Below are 25,066 nucleotides of genomic sequence, written 5' to 3' on the forward strand. Positions count from 1 at the left end.
CAAAAGTTTATCTGAAATCTTTATTCCAAAGTCTGAATTTAATCTTTGGATAGAAAGCAGTGATTACAAGCCATCCAGATCTTGTCAGCAGAAAGGACTTGCTGCTTGATGGCAACACACTGAAAATCTCCAGAGAGGACTCCGAGGGATCTTCCTCTCTTAAGAGCTTAAAAAAAGCCAATGTGCAAATATTCATGGAGGGCTTTGCCAGTTGCTAGGCTCACTGTGAGAGGACTGACAAAGAGACACATGGTGCCCTAGGCGGTGCTTTTGGACACATGTTGAGCTGCGAAAGACATGGGATAAGATGTCCTTTACAACTGTGGGTGGGGGGTACTTGAAAGTCCCATAACCACAGCCCCTTGCCTATTCATGTGACACAGAGCTTGAAATTTCTCCATTAGAAAATACTCAATACTTCCTTCAAAGGCCAATCCACGTGTTACTTTCTGTATGAAATGTTCTAGCCCTTCTTTCATGATCCTTCCTACCCATGTATCCATAGCACCTTGACCATACCTCTAGGAATACACTTAAGATACTGTGATAGAGGGCATTTTCCTCGAATATAAGAGTGAGATAGGCCTAGATTTGGAGCTTCACTGGTGACTCAGTGGTAAAGAATCCACCTGCCAATGCAGGAGAGGCATGTTCAATCCCTGGGTTGGGAAGATGCCCTGGAGAAGAAAATGGCAACCCACTCCAGTGTTCTTGCCTGGGAAATCCCATGGACAGAGGAGCCTGGCAGGTTATACCCATAGGGTTGCAAAGAGTTGGACATGACTTAGCAACTAAACAACAAACAGGCCTAGATTTTAATCTCAAATCCTGTGGCCAGTTACTACCTAACCCTCATTTTAAATGCCTTTGAACTTGTGAATTTATCAACAAAAAAAGGAAGAAAACTATAGGAGATGATGTAATCCACCTGCTACTTCATAGAGGCAACCCCCTCCCCCACCCCAAAAAGACTGTCAGTCTCATCCTCCCTAGTATGGTTACACGTCTGTCTCCCTCGGTCCACATGCTCACTTTGGAAGCTTTGTGAAATGCTAACTTGGTGAAGCTCAACATTTCTAAAATGTTTCTGGTTGTGGTGGGGTAACAAGGTTCATTCTCTCGGGTGAATTGAGGGACAAAAGAGAGAAAGCAGCCTCTCTGTACACACGCAGGTTTTCCCAGTGTTCAGTCCAACAGTGATCTACATGCTGTTATAATGGACTCTGCAGACCTGGTTAAAGGCCCCAGTCAGTTGACTTTAATTGAATCATAAGGGAGGTTATCCTGGGTGGGCCTCAACTGGTCTGTTGGAAGGCATTTAAACCAAGGTTTAGGTCTTCCTTGAGGAAGAGATCCCAACAGATGCCGAGACCACAACTTCTCTCTTGATGGCCATATGTGAACGTGGCCTGTGGTGTTCCTGCCTCTGTGTTCCAGCTTCTTGTGGTCTTTCTGTGCCTGACTGCTGGCCTTACAGACTTTGGGTTGGTCAGGCTAATTCACTGTAATATGCCAATCTGTCTGTCTCTCGCTACACACCCACATATACCCTCTCCTACTGGTTTTGCTTCTGGTTGAATTCATCCTCCCTCTAGATGACAAGGACCATGATATCAGGGACGGATTTTTTATTCATCTTGGCATCTCCAGTGCACACCAAAAGTGCCCAGTAAATGTTGATGAGTCCTCATTAGCTATCTACAGAGAACTCTACTCAACACTCTGTAATTACCTATATGTGAATGGAATCTAAAAAGACTAGATACATGTATATGTATAACTGATTCACTTTGCTGTACAGCAGAAGCTAACACAACACTGTAAATCAACTATATTCCAATAAAATAAAAATCTTTAAATGTTTCTGGGTTTTACTTTAATTTATTCTAGTGACTTAGCAGCCTTCTTTAGGCAAGGTTTTTTGTTTTTTTTTTTTTAATGATGCAGAAAACTCACAGTAGGTCAACAGGCCAAGATACCAGGCCTGGATGTATGCGTGCTCAGTTGCTCAGTTGTGTCCAACTCTTTGCAACTCCATGGACTGTAGCCCACCAGGCTCCTCTGTCTATGGGGTTCTCAGGCAAGAATACCGGAGTGGGTTTCCATTTCCTCCTCCAGGGGATTTTCCCAGCCCAGGGATCGAACCCAATTTCTTATGTCTCCTGCACTGGCAGGCAGATTCTTTAGCACTGCACCACCTGGGTTGTGGATCATTTAACCTGTGCTTTTCTTAGGAGAGAATGGGATCCAAGCAACGAGAATGGGATCCAAGCATCAAGAATGGGATCCAGGGTAAGAAGAATAGGGGACTTGAAATATGCCCCCAACAATAAAAGCTACTGTTTATAGTCTTCACTTTGTGCCAGGCACTCAGCTAAGTACTTTAATGACTACCTCATTTAAACCTCACAATAACCTTCTATTATCCCCATTAACTGATGAGGAAATCGAAGGCCAGAGAAATGTTAAAACACTTGCAATTTCACAGCTTTTAGGAGAGGAAGCTGGATTCAATCCAGTGAATCTGACTCCAGAGTCTGCCTTCCCAAATACTAAGTGACACAACTCCAAGGAAGTTCAAGGAGCCCCAGAAGAAGTCTGCAGAGTTGCTTTCTCAACCTTTCTCCTGATAACATGAGGCTCAAAGGGCAGAGGAATCCTCAGTCCCCCAAAGCCCTAGATCTGGTTTCAGACGCAGAGGGTCAGCAACCACACAAGCAAGGCACCAGGCCTGGGAAAATCCACCAAGGTGGCACTTAATATGGCAAGGAAGGGGTTGCTCTGGCACACACATGCCAATGTGCTGGATGCGTCATGGGAAGGGATGCTCTGCTTTGACACTAAATGTCAGACTAAGATTGATATGTGCAGTTGTGGACAGGACTAAGAAGGAGCTGACCCTGGGCTCCTACCTAGTCCATTATGCAACTTGTTAAATAAATCCATATCAAGTAAAAGTAAAGATACAGTCCTTAGCAACAATACACTGAGCACCTAGTTGGTGCTAGGCACTGCATTAAGCCATGGGATAAAGCCGCAACAGCAGCAAGGGAGAGAAATTTGGGAAGCCCCATGCTGCTGCTAAGTCACTTCAGTTGTGTCCGACTCTGTGCAACGCCACAGACGGCAGCCCACCAGGCTCCCCTGTCCCTGGGATTCTCCAGGCAAGAACACTGGAGTGGGTTGCCATTTCCTTCTCCAGTGCATGAAAGTGAAAAGTGAAAGTGAAGTCGCTCAGTCGTGTCTGACTCAGCGACCTCATGGACTGCAGCCCACCAGGCTCCTCCGTCCATGGGATTTTCCAGGCAAGAGTACTGGAGTGGGGTGCCATTAGCTTCCCTCAAAGCCTGCCCAGAAAAATTCTATTGGGGTAAAAGAAAGGCTGCTGTCCATGGTACTAGGGAGTTACAGAAACTAGAAGCCAGAAGTTGTGGTTATGATCAGGGAACCAAAATCCAAAAGGACCTCTGCTCAGTTGACAAGTGAGGCTGATGCAGAGGGGTGATAAAGACCAATTCAGAGATGGAGCACCCTGGAATCCAGTTGGTTTCTCCCAGAGAAATCCTCTGTCTCATGTCTAGAGACTGGGGTTACACAAGGTATGTCCTTTGCTCAGGTTTCCAGCCTTGCTTACAATTTTACTTCACTCTCTGGACCTCCTTGAGTTCCACCAACACATCATGCTCCCTCTTACACAGGACCTTTGTACACGATGGACTGATCTTTACCAAGTTAGCTCACGCTCATCTTCTTACAAATCTCAACTCAACAATAAGTTCCTCAGCAGAGCCTTCTTTTATTCCCTAGTCTACATCAGGTTTTTAAAAATGCATTCACCAAACCATATTTCCTTTCTTTGCAGGATTTACTTCAGTTTGTAATTATATATTCATTAGTGTGATTATTTGATTAATGTCATTCTAAAGGCAGAAAATTTGTTTCTTTTTATTCTTGTATCCCCATGGCTTAATGCAGTGCCTAGCACAAACTAGGTCTCAGTATATAGTTGTGGAGGGCTGTATCACTTTTACTTGATATGGATTTATTTAATAGGTTCAAAAATGGACTAGGTAGGAGCCCAGAGTCAACTCCTTCTTAGAACTGAGAACAGAGTTCAAAGGATCCTAGGTAGATCATACTTTTCATAATTAAGAAACATCCCTCCTTTATTGAAAAGTCAGGGCTGCCTTTTGCCCTAGAAAACCACTAATCTAGAAATGAGTTGTTATTGTCCTGATGTAGTTAACCCCTTAAGGCCAAAGTCTGACTATGTTATGCTAGAACCTGTTACACAAAACAGGGACAGGCTGACTATGGATGGAAGGAAGAGGATACAAGGCCAGGTGCCATAAGGCTAGGAATGTCTCCCTCTGGTATGGTGCTAAACATGAGGCCTGGACCTCAGAGACCTTGCAGATATCTGGTAACTGGGGTATAATGAGCAACATCTTGCAAAGAACAGCAAACAGCAGAACTGAAGGGGGTGTCTAGAACTGAGAAGACCCAGATAATAAATTCAACAGAATATAGTCTACCCTTCTACCACTCAACTTTTCTAGTTTCCTTTTACTTTCAACAATAATTTTGACTGTAGACTTCCCTGGTGGTCCTGTGGTTAAGAACGTGACCTGCCAAAACAGGGGACACAGGTTCGATCCTTGGTCCGGGAAGATTCCACACGCCATAAGGCAACTAAGCCCATGCTCCATGACTACTGAGTCAGTGCTCAGAAGTCCATGAGCCACAACTACTGCGGCCCATGTGCCTAGAGCCCACGCTCTGCAAGAGGAGAAGCCCATGTGGCACAACGGAAGAATCCCCACTTGCCACAACTAGAGAAAGCCTGAGTGCAGCAACAAAGACCCAATACAGCAAAAAATAAATATAACTAAATAATTATTAAGATAATTATGATTGTGGCGGTCCCTGTTCACTGATCATTTACTTAGCAAGGTACTGCCCTAAGCGTATATGTACACATATATACGCATATGTATGAGTATATGTGCATGTTTATAAACACCTTTTACAAAATTCAAACAATCCTCTTTGACAGAGCTCTTCTCCACAGATCGTAATGTAGGGATTTGGCTAAGTTAGGAGCCATGTTAAAGCTTACACAGCCAGCAAGTAGTAGAGCTGGGTGAGAACTTGAGGCTTGTTGGACTCCAAAGACTGTGTTCTCAAGCACAATGCCAATGTCACACCAAATGCTAGTCATTGGAAGCTATGACTTTAAAAAACCATATTGCAACACTACTTGCCTTAATGGCTACTAGTACTTTTCGTTACATATATGCACCACATAATTTAAATGGATTTTTCAGTATCTGTGATATCATAGGATATGACAGTTGCGTTTTATAATATTCATTGTCATAAATACACAATTATGAAAACAAAGAACATCCATATAGTATTTAGAAGCAGCTTGCCTCCCATGTCAGGGTTACTCATCCCATACTTTGGGAATCCCACACTTTTCTATCCAGAACCATGTTTCTTCTGCCTCTTTCAGTGGATAAGAAGCACCATGGAAATGACACTAAACAACATCTGATTTAAGAAGACCTGTCTGGGGGTTGGTGCTTTTCCAAGGCTGCTTTGAAAGATGGCTGCTTCCTACCCCAGAGGCGGCTGCACTTCAGAGACAACAAGCTAAAGGGTCCCAGTTTGTATAGTCTGCTCAGTGCTCAGGGCGGTTTGGATGAAAATAACTATATAGATATCAGTTATCATCATTCTCATGATGACAATGATTATTTTACATATGGCTGTTTTAAGGGTGAATGGCATGGGCTCATTTGTATGCCAGCATCTGGCAGGCTGTCACACATCTGCGGAATATAACCTCAACTGTGCTATTAATACTTCCCCTTTGTTTTCTCCCCAAGGCATCTGTCTCCTAAAGTGCCTAAAGAAACTTCGCTCCCTCTTGAAGCCCTAGAGGCAAACTTCGGAAAACATGTTACCTAGACTGGGGCAGCAGAAGCTCAGAGTGACAGCAGCTGAGCCTGAACAGATTTCTGGCTCTTGGAATAGATGTCAAGGCAGACAGGGAACCACCACCCACACTCGTCTGTTAGCAGCTGCACTTCCAGGCAAAATCTGTGGGCAGATTCTCCTAGGCTCAGACAATATGTCCCATCTGCTCTGTGATCAACAAAAGATGTCAATCGTGGTCTTAATGGTCAGTTCTCAGTCTCCATAACCCCCACCACTGGCTTATAGCTGCCTTCCCTGAAAAGCCTTGGGAAACCCTTCTGTGGTGGTTACCTGGTGACTGAGCACTTAAACCAGGTCTTTTTATTTATGTGCAACAGCTATACCACATTTCCCAGCCTGCCTCACAGTTAGAGGTGCTCATGTGATTGAGTTCTAGCTAATGGGATGCATGCTAACTTAGAACCTGGCTCATAGGAGTCTCCTTTGTGTGGTCCTACACCATCTTCCTCTTTTGCTGTACAGATGCAGATAAGGCATGGTGACACTGGGGAACCATAAGATGGAAAGAACCTGAATCTCTGAATCACTGATTGAGGGAGGCTGCTTGCTGATGGAGATCAGCAATATCAGACTGTACAAGAGAAATAATCTTTCATATGCTTGAGCCATTATGGACTCTATTTCATATCAGAACATTCAGAGCTTTACTATAATTAATATACTCTTATGGTGAAATTGCCAGATTCTATTTCATTATCAATTATCTAATGGATCATCTCCACTTTAGTGACCTACTAGTATTTCAAACTTGACATGCCCAATCCAATGGTACTTTCTATATGTCAGAATATTCTAGGTACTGGGATACAGGAATGGATCATACAAAGTTCCTTCTCTTATAAAATTCACATTCAAAGACAGGGAAACCCGAAATACACAAATTAAAAAAAAAACAAACAATTACAAATAGTGACCCTTGTTATGAAGTTAATGGGGATGGAAGGTTATTGGGGGTTACTTGGGAGTTAGTGGAAGTGCCTGTGAGGAGGTGACAGGAGATTGAAGTCTATATGATGAAATGTAAAAAGTCAGCCCTGTGGACTCTAGGGGCAAAGTATTCCAGGAAGAGGGAACAACAAATGCAGAGAATGGAAGGAAGAACAAGCATTACCGAGGAACAGATAGGAGGTTAGGTGGCTGAAGAACAGTGACCTAGAGGACAGTGGTATGACAAGATAGCAAGAAGGAGGCAGGGACATGATCATGTGAAATCTTACAGTCCAAGATTAAGAACTTGGACCTTTTGCTAAGTTCAAAAGGAAACTACCAGTGTGGTTTAGTCCTGGGAGGAATGATATATGAATTACATGTTGAAAGGCCCACTCTATTATGTGGGGCATGTATCATGTAGGACAGCGAGAAGGAACAGAAACCAGAGAGCAGATTATTGCAGTCACAAAGGTGAAAGAACCATGGCTGGTACTAGTGTGGGCTGGCAGGAGTGGAGATGGAGAGAGATGAGTTGATTTGAGATACATTTTAGGGGAAGCAAAGGCAGGGCTCACGGACAAATTGGGGTGGGGGGTGGACAGGCTGGTAACTGGGAGAAAGGATCAATATTGACTCTTACGTCAGTTACTCAGCTGCCTGGGTGGTGAAATCATTAAGATTGGGAATTCAAGTGAAGAGTCAGGTCTGTGGTGGGATGGACCACATGATAGGTGCTGAATAAATGACTGATTTTAATATTAAATATAGGGTCAACATAGTAGGATGAGAATGCTGGGTCATCTGCTCATTCAGCAGTTGTCTTGATTTCTCTAAATTTGACCTAAACAGAAGATAATAATAATTTCAACATGGGGTTGTTATATGAAATATACTTTTGGCAGGAAGAGACTGAAGAAGTATGATGGGGACATGAGCATTGCTAATAAAGTTTGATTTTCTGATTTAGCTGTTACTTATACAGGAGTCCTCTGCCTGTGAAAATTCATCAAGCTGGACAATTATGATATGTGCACTTTTCAAAATGAGATACAATATGTTAGGTTCTCAGCGCAGTGCCTGGAATTCAACAAATCCACTATTACTTTCATTATTATAATACAATGAAAACCATCTCCTGTGTAACTGTGGTCCATAATGTAGATACAGGCCATTTGTGAATCCATCAACAAGAGGAAGGAGCCTTACGCTGAACTCTAGGGTCTGGCCTTAGAGCTGATAAAGTTCTAATTCATGACACACAAATGCTTCGGCATAAAGGAAGTGATTCAGTGTTCTAACCCAAAGGTAGTCCTGGTTCACTACTTGCAATTCAATACCTCCCTAACTTTGGATGAGAGTGTCACAGATGCCAATATAATTTAAAAGGGAAGAGTTCTCCACAAGTGCTAAGTCTTCGATAGGGATTGCCCCTTTCTATTCCATTTCCTCCCAAGCTTGCTCATACCTGAATAGTCTTGATTCAAGCCAACTGGTTATTGGCCCCAAAGAAAGGATACTAAAACTCTGATTGGTTATTTCAAAGTTCCATAGGTTAATTCTCAGGTCATCAGCTGACATGTAGGTTTCATAGTCGCTGTTGACTGATATAGAGTTGATATGATATGTGTGCGCGTTGGCAAATACTCTTCGCGGGGTGGCCTCCACCATCAGGTCCATGGGTCTCAGGACAGGTACCTGGGATGCAAGAGAAACAAATTGCTTCAGAACCACAGCTCTTCGTTAGGAAAGAGTGTGTGTGTTTATATCCTTCATTATCACACACAAAATCACAACCACATCACATCAAAGGAGATCTAAGCTAGAGAAAGAGACTGATCAATTACATGCTGTTTCTATTCCCTTTGGTGCCTTTTAGTTTCATTCTTTTTTAAAAATGTCACCATCCCTTAGCCCTGATGGGCAATTTCATCCTTTATAGACTCTAAGATTTTTTTCAAGTGGCCTCCTCTCAGGGGAACAGCTGCCAGAGATGTTGTTTCAGATTGTTTGTTTTTTAAAACATGAAATCTATTTTTAAAAGGAAGTTGTAGAAATTTTTAGAAATGTCTAGTTTAACTGAGATTAAAATTTAGTCTTCATGGCTTTGGGAGCCTAGGCCTCGTCCTAGTTCTATCTTTAATCTTTTTAAAAGAATTTTGGGAAAGCATATAATCACCCAATTCTAGTAGCCCAAAATCAGTCATTAAAATATAGGGAACCCATTGTTTTATCTGGGAAGATCTTGGTTTAACCTGTATATCAACAAGGCAGTGTACACTGCCATGTCAAAACTGTCCTCATTTGGACAATAAATTATATGGTCATCTTACTGATATATAAAGGATACTTAGTATTTGTTGAATGAATGAGAATAGTGAACAATTGTTATCTCCTTATGGGTCAAAGAATCAGACAGTTAAATAGTTTTGCATACAAGGGCCTTTCCTGGTGGTCCAGTGATTAAGCCTTCGCCTTCTAATGCAGGGGGTACAGGTTCGATCCCTGGTTGGGGGGCTAAGATTTCACATGCCTCGTGACCCCAAAAAACCAAAACATAAAACAGAGGCAATATTGTAACAAATTCAAAAAAGACTTTAAAAATGGTCCACATCACAAAAATCTTAAAAAAAAAAAAGTTGAATGAAGAACTGAGAAGAAACATAGAATCCTATACAAATGTGGCACTGGATATCCTGGAAATCAGAGAAGCTTGAGATGTGGATGTAGGAAGAACCAGGGATCCTCTAAAAACCAGGAGTGGGATGGAAGGCAAAGTCTTCACAAGCCCTTTACCTTGTTGTGGATGATGGTTCTATAGCAGAGGCCCAGGGAAGGCAAAAACTAAGAGAGCTGGTTCTGACCACAGATTCACTCCTCACTGACAGGCTGTGTGATCTTGCGCAATTATCTTGCCCCTTCTGGGCTCTGGTTATACGATCTGAAATATCCACTATGCCCTACTTATCATGAAGGGTGGTTGGGATCTGTTGAGATGATTTGCCCTTCAGTTCAACCTCCTATTCACCCTTTCAACAACATTTTCTTGAGCTCTGTACAAGGTCCTGGTGTAGAGGGGCGGGGGGGACATTCAACTGGGGAGCCAAACCAGACACCTGCCTTCATCTGGCTGGCCCAGGTGGTGAAGGCAGGTACGAAATCATCTCATAATAAAATGTAGTAAGCACCCAGAAGGAGAGGAAATAGCACAAAGAAGGATTTAACGTGGTCATGGAGGTCTGGAGAGGTTTTGCTGAGGAAGTATGAATTGGATGACTTAAAGGATGAGAAGAGATTTACTAGGCCAGGAGGGGAAGGAAGAATGCTCCAGTCAGCAGAAAGAGCACGTGCAAAAGTCCTATGGTGAGGGTAACGCAAGAATTAAATATCAATTAGTCAGTGTAGTTGAGACAGAGAGTGATGAGAACCACGGTGGGAGATGAAGTGACAGGGTAGGTAAGAGGCAGGCCCCAAAAGAGATTTTTGCCACCACCCTAAGAGAAATGAAAGTGAAAAGTGAAAGTGTTAGTCAGTCGTGTCCAACTCTTTGTGATCCCATGGACTGTAGCCCACCAGCCCAAGAGATATGGGAAGAAATCAAAAGATTTTTCAATGATTTTGATATGATAAGGATCAAAGTTTCAGTGAGATCATTCCTGATGTAGTGGGGAGAACAAATTATAGAGGATGAATGAAGTAGAACTTTGAAAAGGAAGGTGATATATTGATACTACTGAACACCAGTTAAAGGTATGTCTGAGTTAAGGCTTTGTAATGGGTAAGAAAAGTGCCTTAGAAACTCTCCCAATAAATAAACAAAATTTCCCAGTAAGTAAACAAACAAAATAAACTTTCCCAATAAATAGACAATATTTATTGGGCACTGATTGTGTCAATCATCCTTCACACCTACCTAGGAGATTCTTTTGACAACTCTGTGAGACAGAGAGCAGTAGTACAAAGTACTATGATAAAGAGAAAACTCAGGCTCAGAGAAGCTAAGTCAGTGGCCCAGAATCGCCCAGCTGTAGGAGGCATAGTCTGAATATGATTACAGAGTCTATCTGACTGCAAAGCTAGTGCTTTTCCCACTGTATCACACCACACTCAGATACTATACATGATAGGAAGTGATAACTGCTCTGTAAGGGACATGAGTACAGGGCCCATAGAATTTATGGAATTGATAGAATTATGGGTAGTAATAATGGTAGTGGTAGAATTCTGCGGTTAAGCTGCCTCTAGAAATCTCAGTTTGGGGTTGGAGGTGTTCATGGCATTTGAATAGGGTGTCTACTCCACATGCTTTCATAGATACATGCTCTGCTTTGAGGTTTGTCACAGAGGAATTCCCTACCCAGAGTTTTGAGCTCTGTACTCCCCTACTCCCACTCACCTCCCCGAGGTAGTGGCACTGAAAGCAAGTTCCCCAGGGCCAGGGAAGCAATGGAATCTGTGAGGACTTCCAGTGGCTCTGCCTAAACTCTTCCCTGGGCCTCCTTCATTACCCTCACTGTCTGCACAGGCTTCCTGTGGCTGTGGCGACGCGGGGAGGGAACATGACAGCTAGGATCAAGAGGCATTACCAAGTGGGAGCTGCCAGCTCAGAGCTTCAGCTTCATGTGACAGGCCTGCCTGCTAATTCAGGCTGACATACTCCATGATGTAGCACTAATGGGGAAGCTCTGGGTAGGTATCTGGGGGAGGGAGCGCTAACGCTCTGCCCAGATAAGCCAGGCGACAAACATCACTCGTGATATTCCAGCACCCTCCCCACGCCCAGGTTAAGGCTGTCCACTGCCTAGGGGCACCATGTCAAAGGAGGAAGGAGGAGGTAAGGTGGTTCAAGCTTACCAACTGGACAGGATGACCAGTTAGGAAACCCCGTTGGGACTGTGTTTCCTATCTGCTCTGGACACATGCTCTTTCTGGGGCCAGGAGGGGAGAAGAGTGGGATACGGTTCCCTGAGTTCAGCCCATGGGCAATCATTTGGGTCTTCCCTGTAAGATCAGGGAGGGCTTCCTGTACTGGCAGTCACTGAGTTAGAGCACCCCTGCCCTTCAGCCCTCTCAGTAGCCGACCTCACGAGGAAGATTCCTTGTTTGCCATTTTATGGGGTAGGTGAAAATCCTGTCTGACGTCACACAGAGAGAGGAAGGAGTGGAGCTGAACTGGAACAATGTAGTTCCTGAGTGAGTCCAGAGAACCACTGCTGCAAAAGAAATGCTTGGGAAGAAATATGAAGATGCCACTTCTGCAAGTCAAAAATCGTCACATCTCAGTAATTTCATGTGGTTCAGGCTAACAGTATGGAAGGACTCTGTGCCATATGGATGTGACACTGACTCATGAAACACTGAATCTTGGAAGGACCCCTGGAGTCTCTTTCAAGGCTGTCACATGTATATGTGTGTGTTGGGGGGCACAGTGGGAGGCTGTGGTGTCTAGGCCTTACGACCTTCATCATTCTTGGTAAAATGTTAGGATCCTCACATCTTGCTTAAGTAATTATGGATAAGGAAAGTTTGAGACCAACCACCACAGACAGTTCCTGAATTCTGCAGATGAGGAAGTCAGGAACCCCCGCGGTGACGTGCCATGTCCATGGTGGCCCGGTGGGGGTTGCCAGCACAACCCGGCTTTCTGCCACTCATCCGATTGCTTCCTCTGTCCTGATACCAGGTGCCTGAGCTATTCTCCACAGGACCTGACAAACTCCAGGATCAAGCCAGGACCTTCAACTGGTGGTTCACACCCTCTTTTCTGCACTATCTCGGCAGTGGCCATGGGGAGAGACCCCCCGAGACAAGGCTGGTGCTTCAGTAGGCTTGCGAATGAGAACGGGGCCAGCCTTGGCCCTTGGAGGCCGCAGGCGGCCAAGGACTGTGCTGCTGGAATCCTTGTCCCTCCCTAGGCACCCCATACTCCTCCCTGACTCTGATTCAGTTTCAGCTCATTGCCCTGAGCATGATTGCAAAGCATAAACAACCCAGCCTGGTTGTCAAGACAACCGGTACTGTGTTAGAGTATCCACCAAATAAAGTTTCACAGACCAAGAGAGCAGCCTCAGAGTCTAGCCTGCCACAAGGCTTATAGACATCTATGTCAGCTGGGATGTTAGTGGGATGTGGAGAACCCCAGAGTGCCCTGGGGCTCCTTTCCCCACATCACTCAGGGCTCTGTTCAATGATCACCCCTTGAGAGAGGTCTTCTGTGTCCCTACCCCTACCCCAACTCACATGGCACACCCTCCACTCACCATCCTCTGACCTAGCTTACTGCTCTTAAGCAGTTCATCAGCGAACCCTCATCAGTAGCCTATGATTTAGCTCAGTGAATATGATCTCTGCTGCACAGATGAGGCAATGACCAGAGAGTTTAAGTAATTTGTATTGTCACACAGCTCATACTCAGGCCTGGAACTCCTTGACTCTGGAGTCTAAGTCCTTGGCCGCTCTGTCCTCTGGGCCTGGAGGGGCACGATGGGGTGTGTGGGAGAGACAAGTGAGTACACGGACATTTCAGTGTAGGGCGTCTGGACTGGAATGGAGGTCAGCAGGCACTGCCCAGGGCAGTGTCAGCTAAATGGGCTTGTATCTGCTTGGGGAGCTCAAGGGAGACCTCAGAAAGATGACTGCTGAGTGAGTGGGAGGTGATGGGTTTGTGGGAATCCACCAGGTGAAAGTGGGGGACGGGGAGGAGAGGGAGCAGTGCTTCAGTTGGAGAGACCAGCATGTGCAGGGTGCAGACGGGAGGGAGGAAAGTACGAGGTGAAGAGTGTGATCCCGTGGGTTTCTGGGCATAGGAGGGGGAAGTGATTTTGTCTTCATTCAAAATGCAAAATAAAGTCTTCCTCCACATCAGACATGAAGAGAAACCTGAGCTTGGTGAGGGGATGGAGAACTGATGAGAGTGGAGTGGGGATGGAAGGCCTCCCTTGGGGGCGGCTATTTGAGCTGAGAGCCGAATGTAGGGAGGTCAGCAGCCACGCGGCGCCCTAGAGAAGAGCACTCCAGGCAGAGCAAACAGCAAGTGTAAAGGCCCTGAGGTTGGAAAGCGCTCAGAGGATAGAAGGAACAGGGAAGGGCCTCTGTGGCTGGAGAGGAGTGAGCAGGGAAGGACAGTGGCAGGAGATGGAAGATCAGAAGTCAGGGCTGGGTCACAGGTGTGATTGTGGGGATAGGAAGATCACTAGCTGCCCAATACTGACCCCTTCCTGTTAAGAAATCCCTTCCTCGTTGCTCTCTCTCCCTTCTTTCTCCCCACATTCTGTTTCTCTCTACCCATCTTCAGTCTTCCTCCCTTCACCTCTTTCTCATTATCTTTCCTGCCTCTGCTCTTGGGAAACACAAGACCATCTTTCACCTCTCAAAATCCATTTACTAACAAAATGAATGTCACTGTCATTTGGTTTATTCGGTGACCATGGTGGTGATGCATCACAGTCTTCTGTGGCACCTAAGTGGGTGTCAGCAGGTCACAAAGGCCCCTTCGGAGACACATGGCAAAAGGGGAACAGAGTCCTGGAAGCCCCCGAGGCCCCGCACTTTACATGACATCTGTGAAAATGCACAGTCGGGGAGGGGCTAGAGGTGAGGGCTCTTGACAGAGAAAAAAACCACAGCTGTGCTCACCATGGCAACCTCCAGAGCCTCCATAAGTTGAAAGATTCAAGGCAAGAGCCTGAGAGAGAAGAGATGGCTGGAGAGGAGCTTAAGAACAGAAGAAAAGTTGGAGCCATGGAGAAGGGAGAGAGAGAGGAGTCCATTGGTTCAAGGATGTGCACGGATTCCAGCTGTTCGGTAACTCTGGGTTGAATCTGACTGAGTTCAACAGACAAATGTGAATACCCTTGGATACTAAGTACAATCAACATAATTGACATGACTGGGCCTTTTGAAAAAATTGCTACCAACTTACATCCATGTTTGCTTGTATTTCCTTGTCAATATTCAACAGATGCTTCCCACCCTCCCCAATAACTGAGATTATATTGAGAAAGATAGGATATATTCAGGCCAGGGGGTAGGGGGGCTCTGTGTCATCAGTTAGGAAGTTCACATAGCAATGTCATGACCACATGCTGGCCCCAGATAAAACCTTCCCAAAACATTTATTAACCATTTACTATATGCTGGACAGTCATCACAGAGTATTCTTATGAAGCTTAGTGGGGGCAGAGAATACACAACCCCCTACCCACTCCTTCTTTTCATAACCAGCTCTTTTGGGAAGCTAAAACCATGTTTGTTTGATCTAGACAAGCAAGAGATGGGAGCTGGCTACCTTTTCCTTGGTGCAGGGAGCCCTGACCCCGGTGCTCTGGGACCACAGGTTTAAGGACTCGTGGCATCTGGGCTGACTACACCATTCCATCTAGAAGCAATAAATGGTAAAGCTGGAGGAAAGGGTAGAAAGTTCCAGATTTCAGCCTCACTTCACGTTTGCCATCATGCCTTTCCTGGACTTCCTTCAAGAAGTATCTTCTGTGATTCTCCAAAGACAATTACTGTAAGTTTGGGATAAAGCCAACAGTTAAAAAGCACTCAGACTTCATAGTCAAGGAAGAGGGAGTGAGTCATCTTGAAGATGGGAGAGCCATTGGGTCCTGCTATAAATATCCCTGGTTCAAAGCTACCCAGCTAAGCAGTGCAGAGGAGCTGTCTTCAAACAGGAGAATGTGATGACTTCCTGAGAACTTTATGAAATAGTTCTAAAGGAAACCATGACTTAGTGGTGAAGAATCCGACTACCAATGCAGGAGACCTGGGTTCAGTCCCTGGGCCAGGAAGATCCCCTGGAAAAGGAAATGGCGACCCACTCCAGTATTCTTGCCTGGAAATCCCCATGGACAGGAACCTGGTGGGCTACGGGCCATGGGGTCAAAAAGAGTCAGAAACAACTTAGCAACTGAACGACAACAAACAATATACTTTCCTTCCTAAAATCAAATTATGTCAGGATATAACCACAGTCGAGGTTCTCATTCTCATCTTTGGAAAAGAAAGATAAACCTTCCCCATCCTGAATCTTACCGGGATGTGTTATCCATGGTATAAAACACTTCAGGGAGGGACAGATGACATCTTTAATCAAAGCCCCACAAATGATCCCATCATCCAGCTCATTATCATATGAATTTCTAACAAGATTTATTAAAAAATGATTATAATAAAATTAAAATATCAAAACTTATAATATGAAATTCTAATAAAATCAGAATTGTGTTTTGTGCTGTTTTGGTCAATTGTGTCTCATTAATAATTTTAGAGATAATTAAATCCAGAAGAGAACTTTAAAGCCTTATAGTTATACATTCAGGGGGAGGGAAAAACCTATTTTTGTTACAGAAATGATCAAAAAGAGTTTTCAACATTTATTTGGAGGAAGTTGCAGTGAAAACACAAAATTAAAGAAGAAAAAGGAACAATGTAAAGTTATGACTTTTAAAGAACTTTATTCCTTATTCTTTTAATGGATATTGATGGGTATCTAGTTACAATGGTGTTTAAATTTCACACATTAAAAAGGTGATATAACAGTTTTATTTTAAACTGCCTATGTTCAAAATACTTCTGAAGCCACATCCTCTGTTACGTACTTAACATTATGATGGAAGTGCTTAGCTGCCTACTGAAAGATGCTCAAGAAGGTATGTGGTTATTCAAAATTCTTCGAGGTGGTACAGAAGCACAAAATTTGAAGTTATATGGTGTTAGAGAGTTTTCAGAGTCAGGTCGACCTGGCCTTGAATCCTGGTTGGGCTATTTACCAGCCCCGTGGCCCTGGGCTTCTTACTTCACCTTTCCCCATGTCAAGGCTCTCTTCCATAATGTTACAGACAGCATTCCTCTACAGCTTTGCCAAGAAAACTTAGCCCAGGGCCTGATACATACCATCTACCAAAGAGACATTTCTGGAGAGCTTACTTTTCGCCAAACTGTGCTAAGCACTTTATGCACACTATGTTATTGAATCCTTACTGTGATCTTAAGAGGTAAGTACTAATATTCATCCCACTTTACAGGTATGGATCTTGAAGCAAAGGAAGTGGTGAAACTTGCTCAAGGTCATACAAATACTAGGGGGTGGCATTACCCTTGTTGGCAGTCTGGCTACAGCCACTATGATCGTTATTACTAGAATCCTTCCCATGAACTTCCAGTTGTATAAAAAAATGGTCCATCCTGAGAGATTGCCTAGGGAAGATTTTCTGACTTCTTCTATTGGCTTCAGAGTGTAGACATCCCTTTTATCCACCCAGGGAATTCAGTCATGATTAGAGAACTCAGCGTGGCTCAGGAGAAGTGGCTAGTGGGATAACTGGTCACTGGGTAGCAATTAACTTTGTTGGTGGAAAAAAAAAGCGGAAGGCTTTTCTGGTTAGGAGTTTTCCTAATAGCTTCTGTCCACATTGTCATGAAAACCTTGAACAATATGGTTGTTCATCCAATTATCAAACCAACCTGGGGGGCAGAGTCTGGCATTCTGTGTACCCATTATCAAAGGGTAATTTGGTGTAACAAACCAAATCGAGTACGTACAAAGACTGTCAAATAAAATAAACCACTCACAAATTAAATTACTTCCCATTTTCAGTGGGAAGAATGCCAGTCATTTTTCATCTTAAAAAATATGCATCTTAATTCCATTTTTTAAAGAACATGAAAAGAAGCATTTAAAGGCCTGTTGTGCAGTCTGTATGTAGCAAGGTCCACCCTCCCTAGGAACATCTCTCTGGGTCCTGGGACATTTTCTCTCAGAGAATTAATGGAGCATTAAGCCTCACCCTGGTTAAAAAAAAAATAAATAGAAAAACCTGTTTCCTCCATGGATCAATGGTGGATGGAGTTCATAAAGCAGAAGTGAGAGGTTGGCTCTGGTTTATAACGACATATCAGAGCTGTTGTTTCCAGAATGAAGCTGCCACTCAACACCACCCCGCCAAACCCCCAGGGAATCCTATCCAAATAATATAATTTTTAGATTTCCCAGATCACACCCTTCAACAGCCTCAATATGTCCCTGAGTTCTTCTTTTACTGGCTTTGTCATATGGATTGAAATAAGCCTGAGAGGAAAAACCCCTTTGGAGCAAATCAGGCTTTGTGCTTCAGGGTCTTAAATACCTGAGAATTATATTCTTTCATTTGACATACATTTATTAAGTGCCAATCACTGCTTTGTGTGGTACGGGTATCAGGTGAACAAAAGCAGGTTGGTTGTGGCACTTAAAGTCTAATAGGGAAGAAAGGAGTTAGTGTCTCAGGTAGACACATTGTCACAAACTGCCCAGGATGCTATAGAAAGATGTGCATTGCTTCAAGAGAGGCAAAAATGTTCTTTCATTAAAAGGAACAGGGGCTCTAATTTAGATTGGGGAATTAGGTGAACTGTGTTTTGAAGAAGAGACAGGTCACCCCCCCAATAACGGAGCCATAAGCATTCTCTATATAAATGGTTCTTCACTGGAGGCCAAATTGCCATCTGACACTGTCTGGAGATAGTTTTGATTGTCAGAATGGGGCGTATGCTATTGAGTAGAGGCCAAGGGTGATGTTAAAAGTCCTACAATGTACAGGTCAGCTTCTAGCAGCAAAGAATTATCTGGACCAAAATGTTAACAGTTCTGAGACTGAGAAATCCAGTTTTTAAGAAAATATTTCTGGAAAGAGTCTAAATCAAGGGTGGATAAAAGAAACTCAATATTAACTTCCACAATCAGCAGAAAAAAGTTTCAGTTCATAAATATGTTCTGGTTTAAAAAGTCCATATATATATATACACACACACATATATACACACACACACACACATACATACACACACACACACATATATATGAAGGATCTATCTCTCAAAGGCTTATGCCTTATTGCCAACTACAAGAATAACACACAACTCATAAAACATGCCTGGGGAATTAATACATATTTTTTAAACTCAATGCATCAAAGATGATTTTTATAGCAGACTAACAATTTCATGCTCGCAGTGTCTTTGACTTCTTTTGGCCTCTCTACAAAAAAAGAGAGGGAAAATATCTTTTGCTCAGAAGATAAACTCAGTATCTAATTACCAGCCCATGCAGCAGCCTGTAATTCTGCCAGTTTTATCTTATTTTTTTTTCTCCCAGACACTTCCATTTTCTGCCAACATTGCTGTTTCTCAAAGTGTGCTTCCCTGTGCATTGCCTTTCCTGTTATTTCCCTTGATGTTTCACATTGTGCAATTCCACAGGAAAAAAGGAGACATCTTAAAATATCACAGGAGAGGAAAATTTCAGTTAACATTTATAGGTGGGGAAGGGGATGGGATGAGAAGAGGCAGTGGTTTAATTTTTGGTTAGTTTGGTTAGGATTAATCACAGCAATTGTTTTTGTTTTTGTTTTTTTTAACTGCTGTTGATGGAAGTATTTCTGAACTCTTCCCATATACTTTCTCCTATTAACAACTGGGATACGTATCACTGAATCTTTGATAATCAAGGATCAAGAAGACCTCAGGAGGGTCACACTATATTCTGTCATTTATTACTGTGGCTTACTCAGATCGAAGAAGGTAAGTATAAATTTGATATAAACTTTAAGAATCTTAGAGCTGGAAGTTACCTGAGAAGTCATTACACGAAAAAGGTGTGTGTGTATACAAAGATGAATCTCTAAGAGCTCTGAAATGCAGCCTTTCATAAGTATAAACAAAGCTATCAGATGCATGCAACTAAACTGTCAGTTCTGCCTCCCACCAACAGATGGCAGTAGTGGTTACCAGTGATATTCTGATTCAGAAACAAAGTGACTTTTCAGGATTGCATTGTCTGGTTCCCATCCCCGGGTGTACCTTAGAATCAAATGAGACTTCTTATTAAAAACTGATGCCTGGGGCCCTCCACTGGGTGGTGGTGGTGGGAAGACTGTTGTTAAGTCAGAATGCCTGGAGGGTGGAATCCAAGTACTAGCTTTTTGAAAGCCCCTGTGACCACTCACCTCGAACCAGACATCTTGGAGTGTGAAGTCAAGTGGGCCTTAGGAAGCATCACTACAAACAAAGATAGTGGAGGTGATGGAATTCCAGCTGAGCTATTTCAAATCCTAAAAGATGATGCTGTGAAAGTGCTGCATTCAATATGCCAGCAAATTTAGAAAACTCAGCAGTGGCCACAGGATTGGAAAAGGTCAGTTTTCATTCTAATCCTAAAGAAGGGCAACGCCAAAGAATGTTCAAATTACCACACAATGGCACTCATTTCACATACTAGCAAAGTAATGCTCAAAATTCTTCAAGCTAGGCTTCAACAGTACATGAACCGAGAACTTTCAGATGTTCAAGCTGGATTTAGGAAAGGCAGAGGAACCAGAGATCAAATTGCCAACATCCGTTGAATCATAGGAAAAGCAAGAGAATTCCAGAAAAACATCTACGTCTGCTTCATTGACTATTCTAAAGCCTTTGTGTGGATCACAACAAAATGTTGAAAATTCATTAAAGAGTTGGGAATACCAGACCACCTCACATGCCTCCTGAGAAACCTGTATGCAGGCCAAGAAGCAATAGTTAGAACTGGACACGCAACAATGGACTGGTTCAAAATTGGGAAAGGAGTATGATAAGGTTGTATATTGTCACTCTGCTTATTTAACTTATATGTGGAGTACATCATGTGAAATTACAGGCTGGAATCAAGATTGCTGGGAGAAATATCAATAACCTCAGATATGCAGATGATACTACCCTTATGGCAGAAAGCAAAGATGAACTAAAGAGCCTCTTGAAGGTGAAAGAGAAGAGTGAAAAACTTGGCTTAAAACTCAACATTCAAAAAACAATGATCATGGCCTCTGGTCCCATCAGTTCAGTTCAGATGCTCAGTTGTGTCCAGCTCTCTACTACCCCATGGACAGCAGCATGCCAGGCTTCCCTGTCCATCACCAACTCCCGGAGCTTGCTCAAACTCATGTCCATCAAGTCAGTGATGCCATCTGGCCATCTCATCCTCTGTCATGCCCTTCTCCTCCCGCCTTCCATTTTTCCCAGGATCAGGGTCTTTTCCAATGAGTCAGTTCTTCACATCAGGTGGCCAAAGTATTGGAGCTTCCATCTCAGCATCAGTCCCTCCCATGAATATTCAGGATTTATTTCCTTTAGGATTGACTTGTTTGATCTCCTCGCAGTCCCCTCGCAGGGACTCTCAAGAGTCTTCTGTAATACCACAGTTCAAAAGCATCAATTCTGGTCCCATCACGTCAAGGCAAATAGATGGAGAAACAAAGGAAACAGTGACAGCCTATTTTCTTGGGCTCCAAAATCAGATGGTGACTGCAGACATGAAACGAAAAGACATTTGCTCCTTAGAAGAAAAGCTATGACAAACCTAGACAGCATATTAAAAAGCAGAGACATTACTTTGCTGACAAAGGTCCATACAGTCAAAGCTATGGTTTTTTCCAGTAGTGTTTGGATGTGAGTGTTGGACCATTAAAGAAAGCTGAGTGCTGAACAATTGATGCTTCTGAACTGTGGTGTTAGAGAAGACTCTTGAGAGTCCCTTGGACGGCAAGGAGATCAAACCAGTCAATCCTAAAGGAAATCAATCCTGAATATTCATTGGAGGGACTGATGCTGAGGCTGTAGCTCCAATACTTTGGCCACCTGATGGCAAAGAACTGACCCATTGGAAAAGATTCTGATGCTGGGAAAGATTGAAGGCAGGAGGTGAAGGGGACGACAGAGGATGAGATGGCTGGATGACATCACTGACTCAATGGACATAAGTTTGAGCAAGCTCCAGGAGATGGTGAAGGACATGGATCCCTGGCGTGCTGCAGTCCATGGGGTTGCAAAGAGTTGGACATGACTGAGCTACTAAACAACAAGTGATCAATATGTAGAGCCAAGGCTAAGAGCCAATGAATTGGAGGGGTAAATGGAAGAGTCCATACAAAGAACTCTTAACAGTGGTTGGAGTATGAGATTATATGAGTTTAGAATTATTTTTATAGTTCCATATGAGGTTTTTAATATTAACTTAAAACATCCTGATTTTAATAAATGGATAAAAATAGTTTATAGAAGGGAAAAAGGATAGAAAAGAGTCACTATTCATAATATATAGAAAATGTTCCCTCAGTTGATAAAAAGACAACTCAGGAAAAAATTATGGGCAAAGGATATGGACAGAAAATTTAGAAAAAGCTAGAAGCAAATGACCAAGAAATATATAAAAATATGCCCAACCTTATTAGTAGTCAAGAAGATGCAAGTTAAGATTTTTAAATCTTTAATCTTACACAAAGAAGATCAATCTCATTAATCATTCAATCTTATAAAATTTTATTCTATGCCAGCTACTGTTTTAAATTTTTTTTTAACCATTAATTCATTTAATATTCAAGATAATTTTCTGAGGTAGGAATTCATATTATACCTCTTTCTGCAAGTAAGGGTAACTAAGACACAAAGCAATAATGTGTCTTACCTTAAAGTCACACACTAGTGCTTGTTGGAGCTCAGATGGGTACTTGGGTATTCTGACCAAGAGCATCCTTATCCTGAGCCACTATCCTACACTCCCTTCTCAGTAGAGTCCCTACTGAGATATGCAAAATGACTGATAACATCTATCCTGGAGATAGTAAGAGGAAATGGGCATTTGCTGGTGGGAATATGAATGCAACGGGAAAAAGTAGCTATTAAAATACAATAATGCATTGGAGAAGGAAATGGCAACCCACTCCAGTGTTCTTGCCTGGAGAATCCCAGGGATGGGGAAGCCTGGTGGGCTGCTGTCTATGGGGTCGCACAGAGTCGGACACGACTGAAGTGACTTAGCAGCAGCAGCAATGCACATATCTTTCAACTTAGCAAAACTTGCCTTAATGGAAACTATCCTATAAAAACTAGACATTGGTTTATGATGATAAATGCTTGAGACCATTCACTGCAGCTCTGTTAGTTATAATTACATTGTAACAAAATCTGGAAACAGGTGACTGTCAGTGAATAGGGGACTGGTTTAATTAGTTATAGTATACCCAGGCTTTAGAATATTGACAGCTACTTCACAGAAGATGAATGACCAGGAGGGATGTTTATATTACTGAGCAGAGTGTATAAGTATCATCTCGAATTTGTAAAAACAAACAAAATCATATCCATCTATTAAGGTTGATAATATATGTTTGTGTGGACATACAAAAAATGGTGTGGCTGGATACACGCCAAACTAGTAATGTGAGTTACCTTAACATGTGGGCCCACGGTATAGGATTGTTTGAGTTGACGCTATAATCCTGCATTAGTTTTGTAATAGAAAAGAAAAAGAAGAGAGATCTTTGCCTCCAATGTCCAGCCAGGGAGGATTCTCAGGATTCTTCAGCCTGCACTGGACTCCTCCTAAAAAAGTATAAGCAGCTCCCAATGAGCATGGCTTTGAATTTAGATCCACTTTCCTTAACTGTCCACTTGTTAGTTCCCTGGGTTGACAGACAGCCAGTCTACCTCTTCCTCTACGCAAAAGCTCTCCAGATATTTGAGCACAGACCTCAGTGCACCCCACTGTCTATTTAATGACACCAAGACTTAGCCTCCAATCTTTATTACCCACCAGTGGTCATGCCTGCGTCACCCCTACTGATGCTTTGCCATGCTGAACACAGTCTACCAGAGTTCAGAACACAGAGGGACCTGCGTTCTTTTAGACCAGACTTATGCTTTCTACCTCAACAACTTAATTGATTTATCTCGGTAACAGTCCATATTGCAGTGTCAACTAAAATTCATAGATCTTCTTTCAAATAAGCTAAGGTCAAGTCAAATGTTCTCTACTACTTTGAATGTGATTACCTCAATTCTATCCCTAGGATTTATCTCTTTTTCTTAAAAGTGAATTACAGGGATATGAAAGAGTACCTATGTAAATGTGGGAGGTGGTGGGAGGAGTCTAATGAATGGTGAATTCTGGAAAATGGGATTTTTCTGCATCATGCAGATGATGGGCTAGAAGATGGGTGAGCACACTGGGTATATGGAGAGGACAATGGCAGTGTCCTGATGTCTGGCTGGAGGGTGGGAGGACCTTAAATCCTCCGTTTCAGAGAGGTGGGGCTGAATTTGAAAGGTAATGATCCTGGCAAATAAAATTGTTACAGGAAGTGGGTGGGGGAAGAGAGAACTCAGAAGGAGGTTTGCTAGTTCCAAGGAGACAGAGCAGGAATGGGCCAAGAACAGAGGAGATGGGACAAGGAAGAGAAAAGAGTATCTGAGAAAAGCAGCTGCACACAGGACTAAAGAAAAAAGGATGGCGAGCCTCCAGAGATGGGAGCGAGGGAAGAGAGAAGAAAGCTGGGAGGCGGTTGCGAGGCGTTCTGTTCTAGTCTGGACTGTTTAGATGCCAAGAAACAGAAACCTTCTCAAATTTACTTAAAAAAAAAAAAAACAACTAAAAAACAAAACAAAAAAGGAGTATTGTGGGACAGAAAGATCTTGCAGTTGAACAGGACTGAAAACGGAGTATGTGAAATGCAACAGGGGCTTAGCCTGCTGTTAGGGGTCTGGGGAACTTGACCTGTCTTTTTGTCTCTGTGTCTGTCTCTCGTAGGGGTGTCCTGGTTTCTTAAACTGCTTCTCTCTTTGTGTCAGCCCTGCCTCTCTCTCTTTGCCAATAAAAGTTAACTCTGTCTGTTTACCAGTCTGAACATGGCCTTCAGTGAGTCACTCTAGCCCTGACTCCACCACACTTTCACTCTAGCCCTGACTTACGCCACACTGTAGTAGACAGTGCTACTATAGTGCACTACCATGCGTAAAATAGCTAGCTAGTGGGTAGCTGCTATAAGCACTGGAAGCTCAGTTCCCCACTCTGTGATGACCTAGAGGGGTCTGAAGATGGAGGGAATGTAAGTATGCATATGGCTGATTCACCTCATTGCACAGCAGAAGCTAACATAACATTGTAAAGAAATTATATTCCAATTAAAAAAAAGGAAATAAGTGTTGCCAGTGAATTCTGAAAAAAAGAGAGCAGGGAACCGACAGGGCAGAAAATATAGTAGGAAGAATGAAACATATAGTCAGAACCTTCCAAGTGGTCTCACCCCTGCCCTTGAACATCCTGCATTCAGAATCACCTGCATAC

General features: G+C 43.1%; 1 protein-coding gene across 27 annotated transcripts in view; it reads right to left on the bottom strand.

Annotated features, from left to right (window-relative positions):
• Window positions 1–25,066, bottom strand: part of PPP2R2B (protein phosphatase 2 regulatory subunit Bbeta) — a 713,296-nt gene that overhangs the window by 64,506 nt on the left and 623,724 nt on the right. For all 27 annotated transcript variants that reach the window (XM_086412213.1, XM_086412212.1, XM_086412210.1 and 24 more), the window contains one exon: window positions 8,454–8,631. In XM_086412213.1, coding sequence (XP_086268339.1) covers window positions 8,454–8,631 — 178 coding nt within the window. The remainder of the gene's footprint in view (window positions 1–8,453; window positions 8,632–25,066) is intronic.

Source organism: Bos grunniens, chromosome 7 (assembly GCF_055505025.1).
Source record: "Bos grunniens cultivar Pamir isolate PY7600 chromosome 7, Bosgru_T2T1.0, whole genome shotgun sequence".
NCBI classification, from domain to species: domain Eukaryota; kingdom Metazoa; phylum Chordata; class Mammalia; order Artiodactyla; family Bovidae; genus Bos; species Bos grunniens.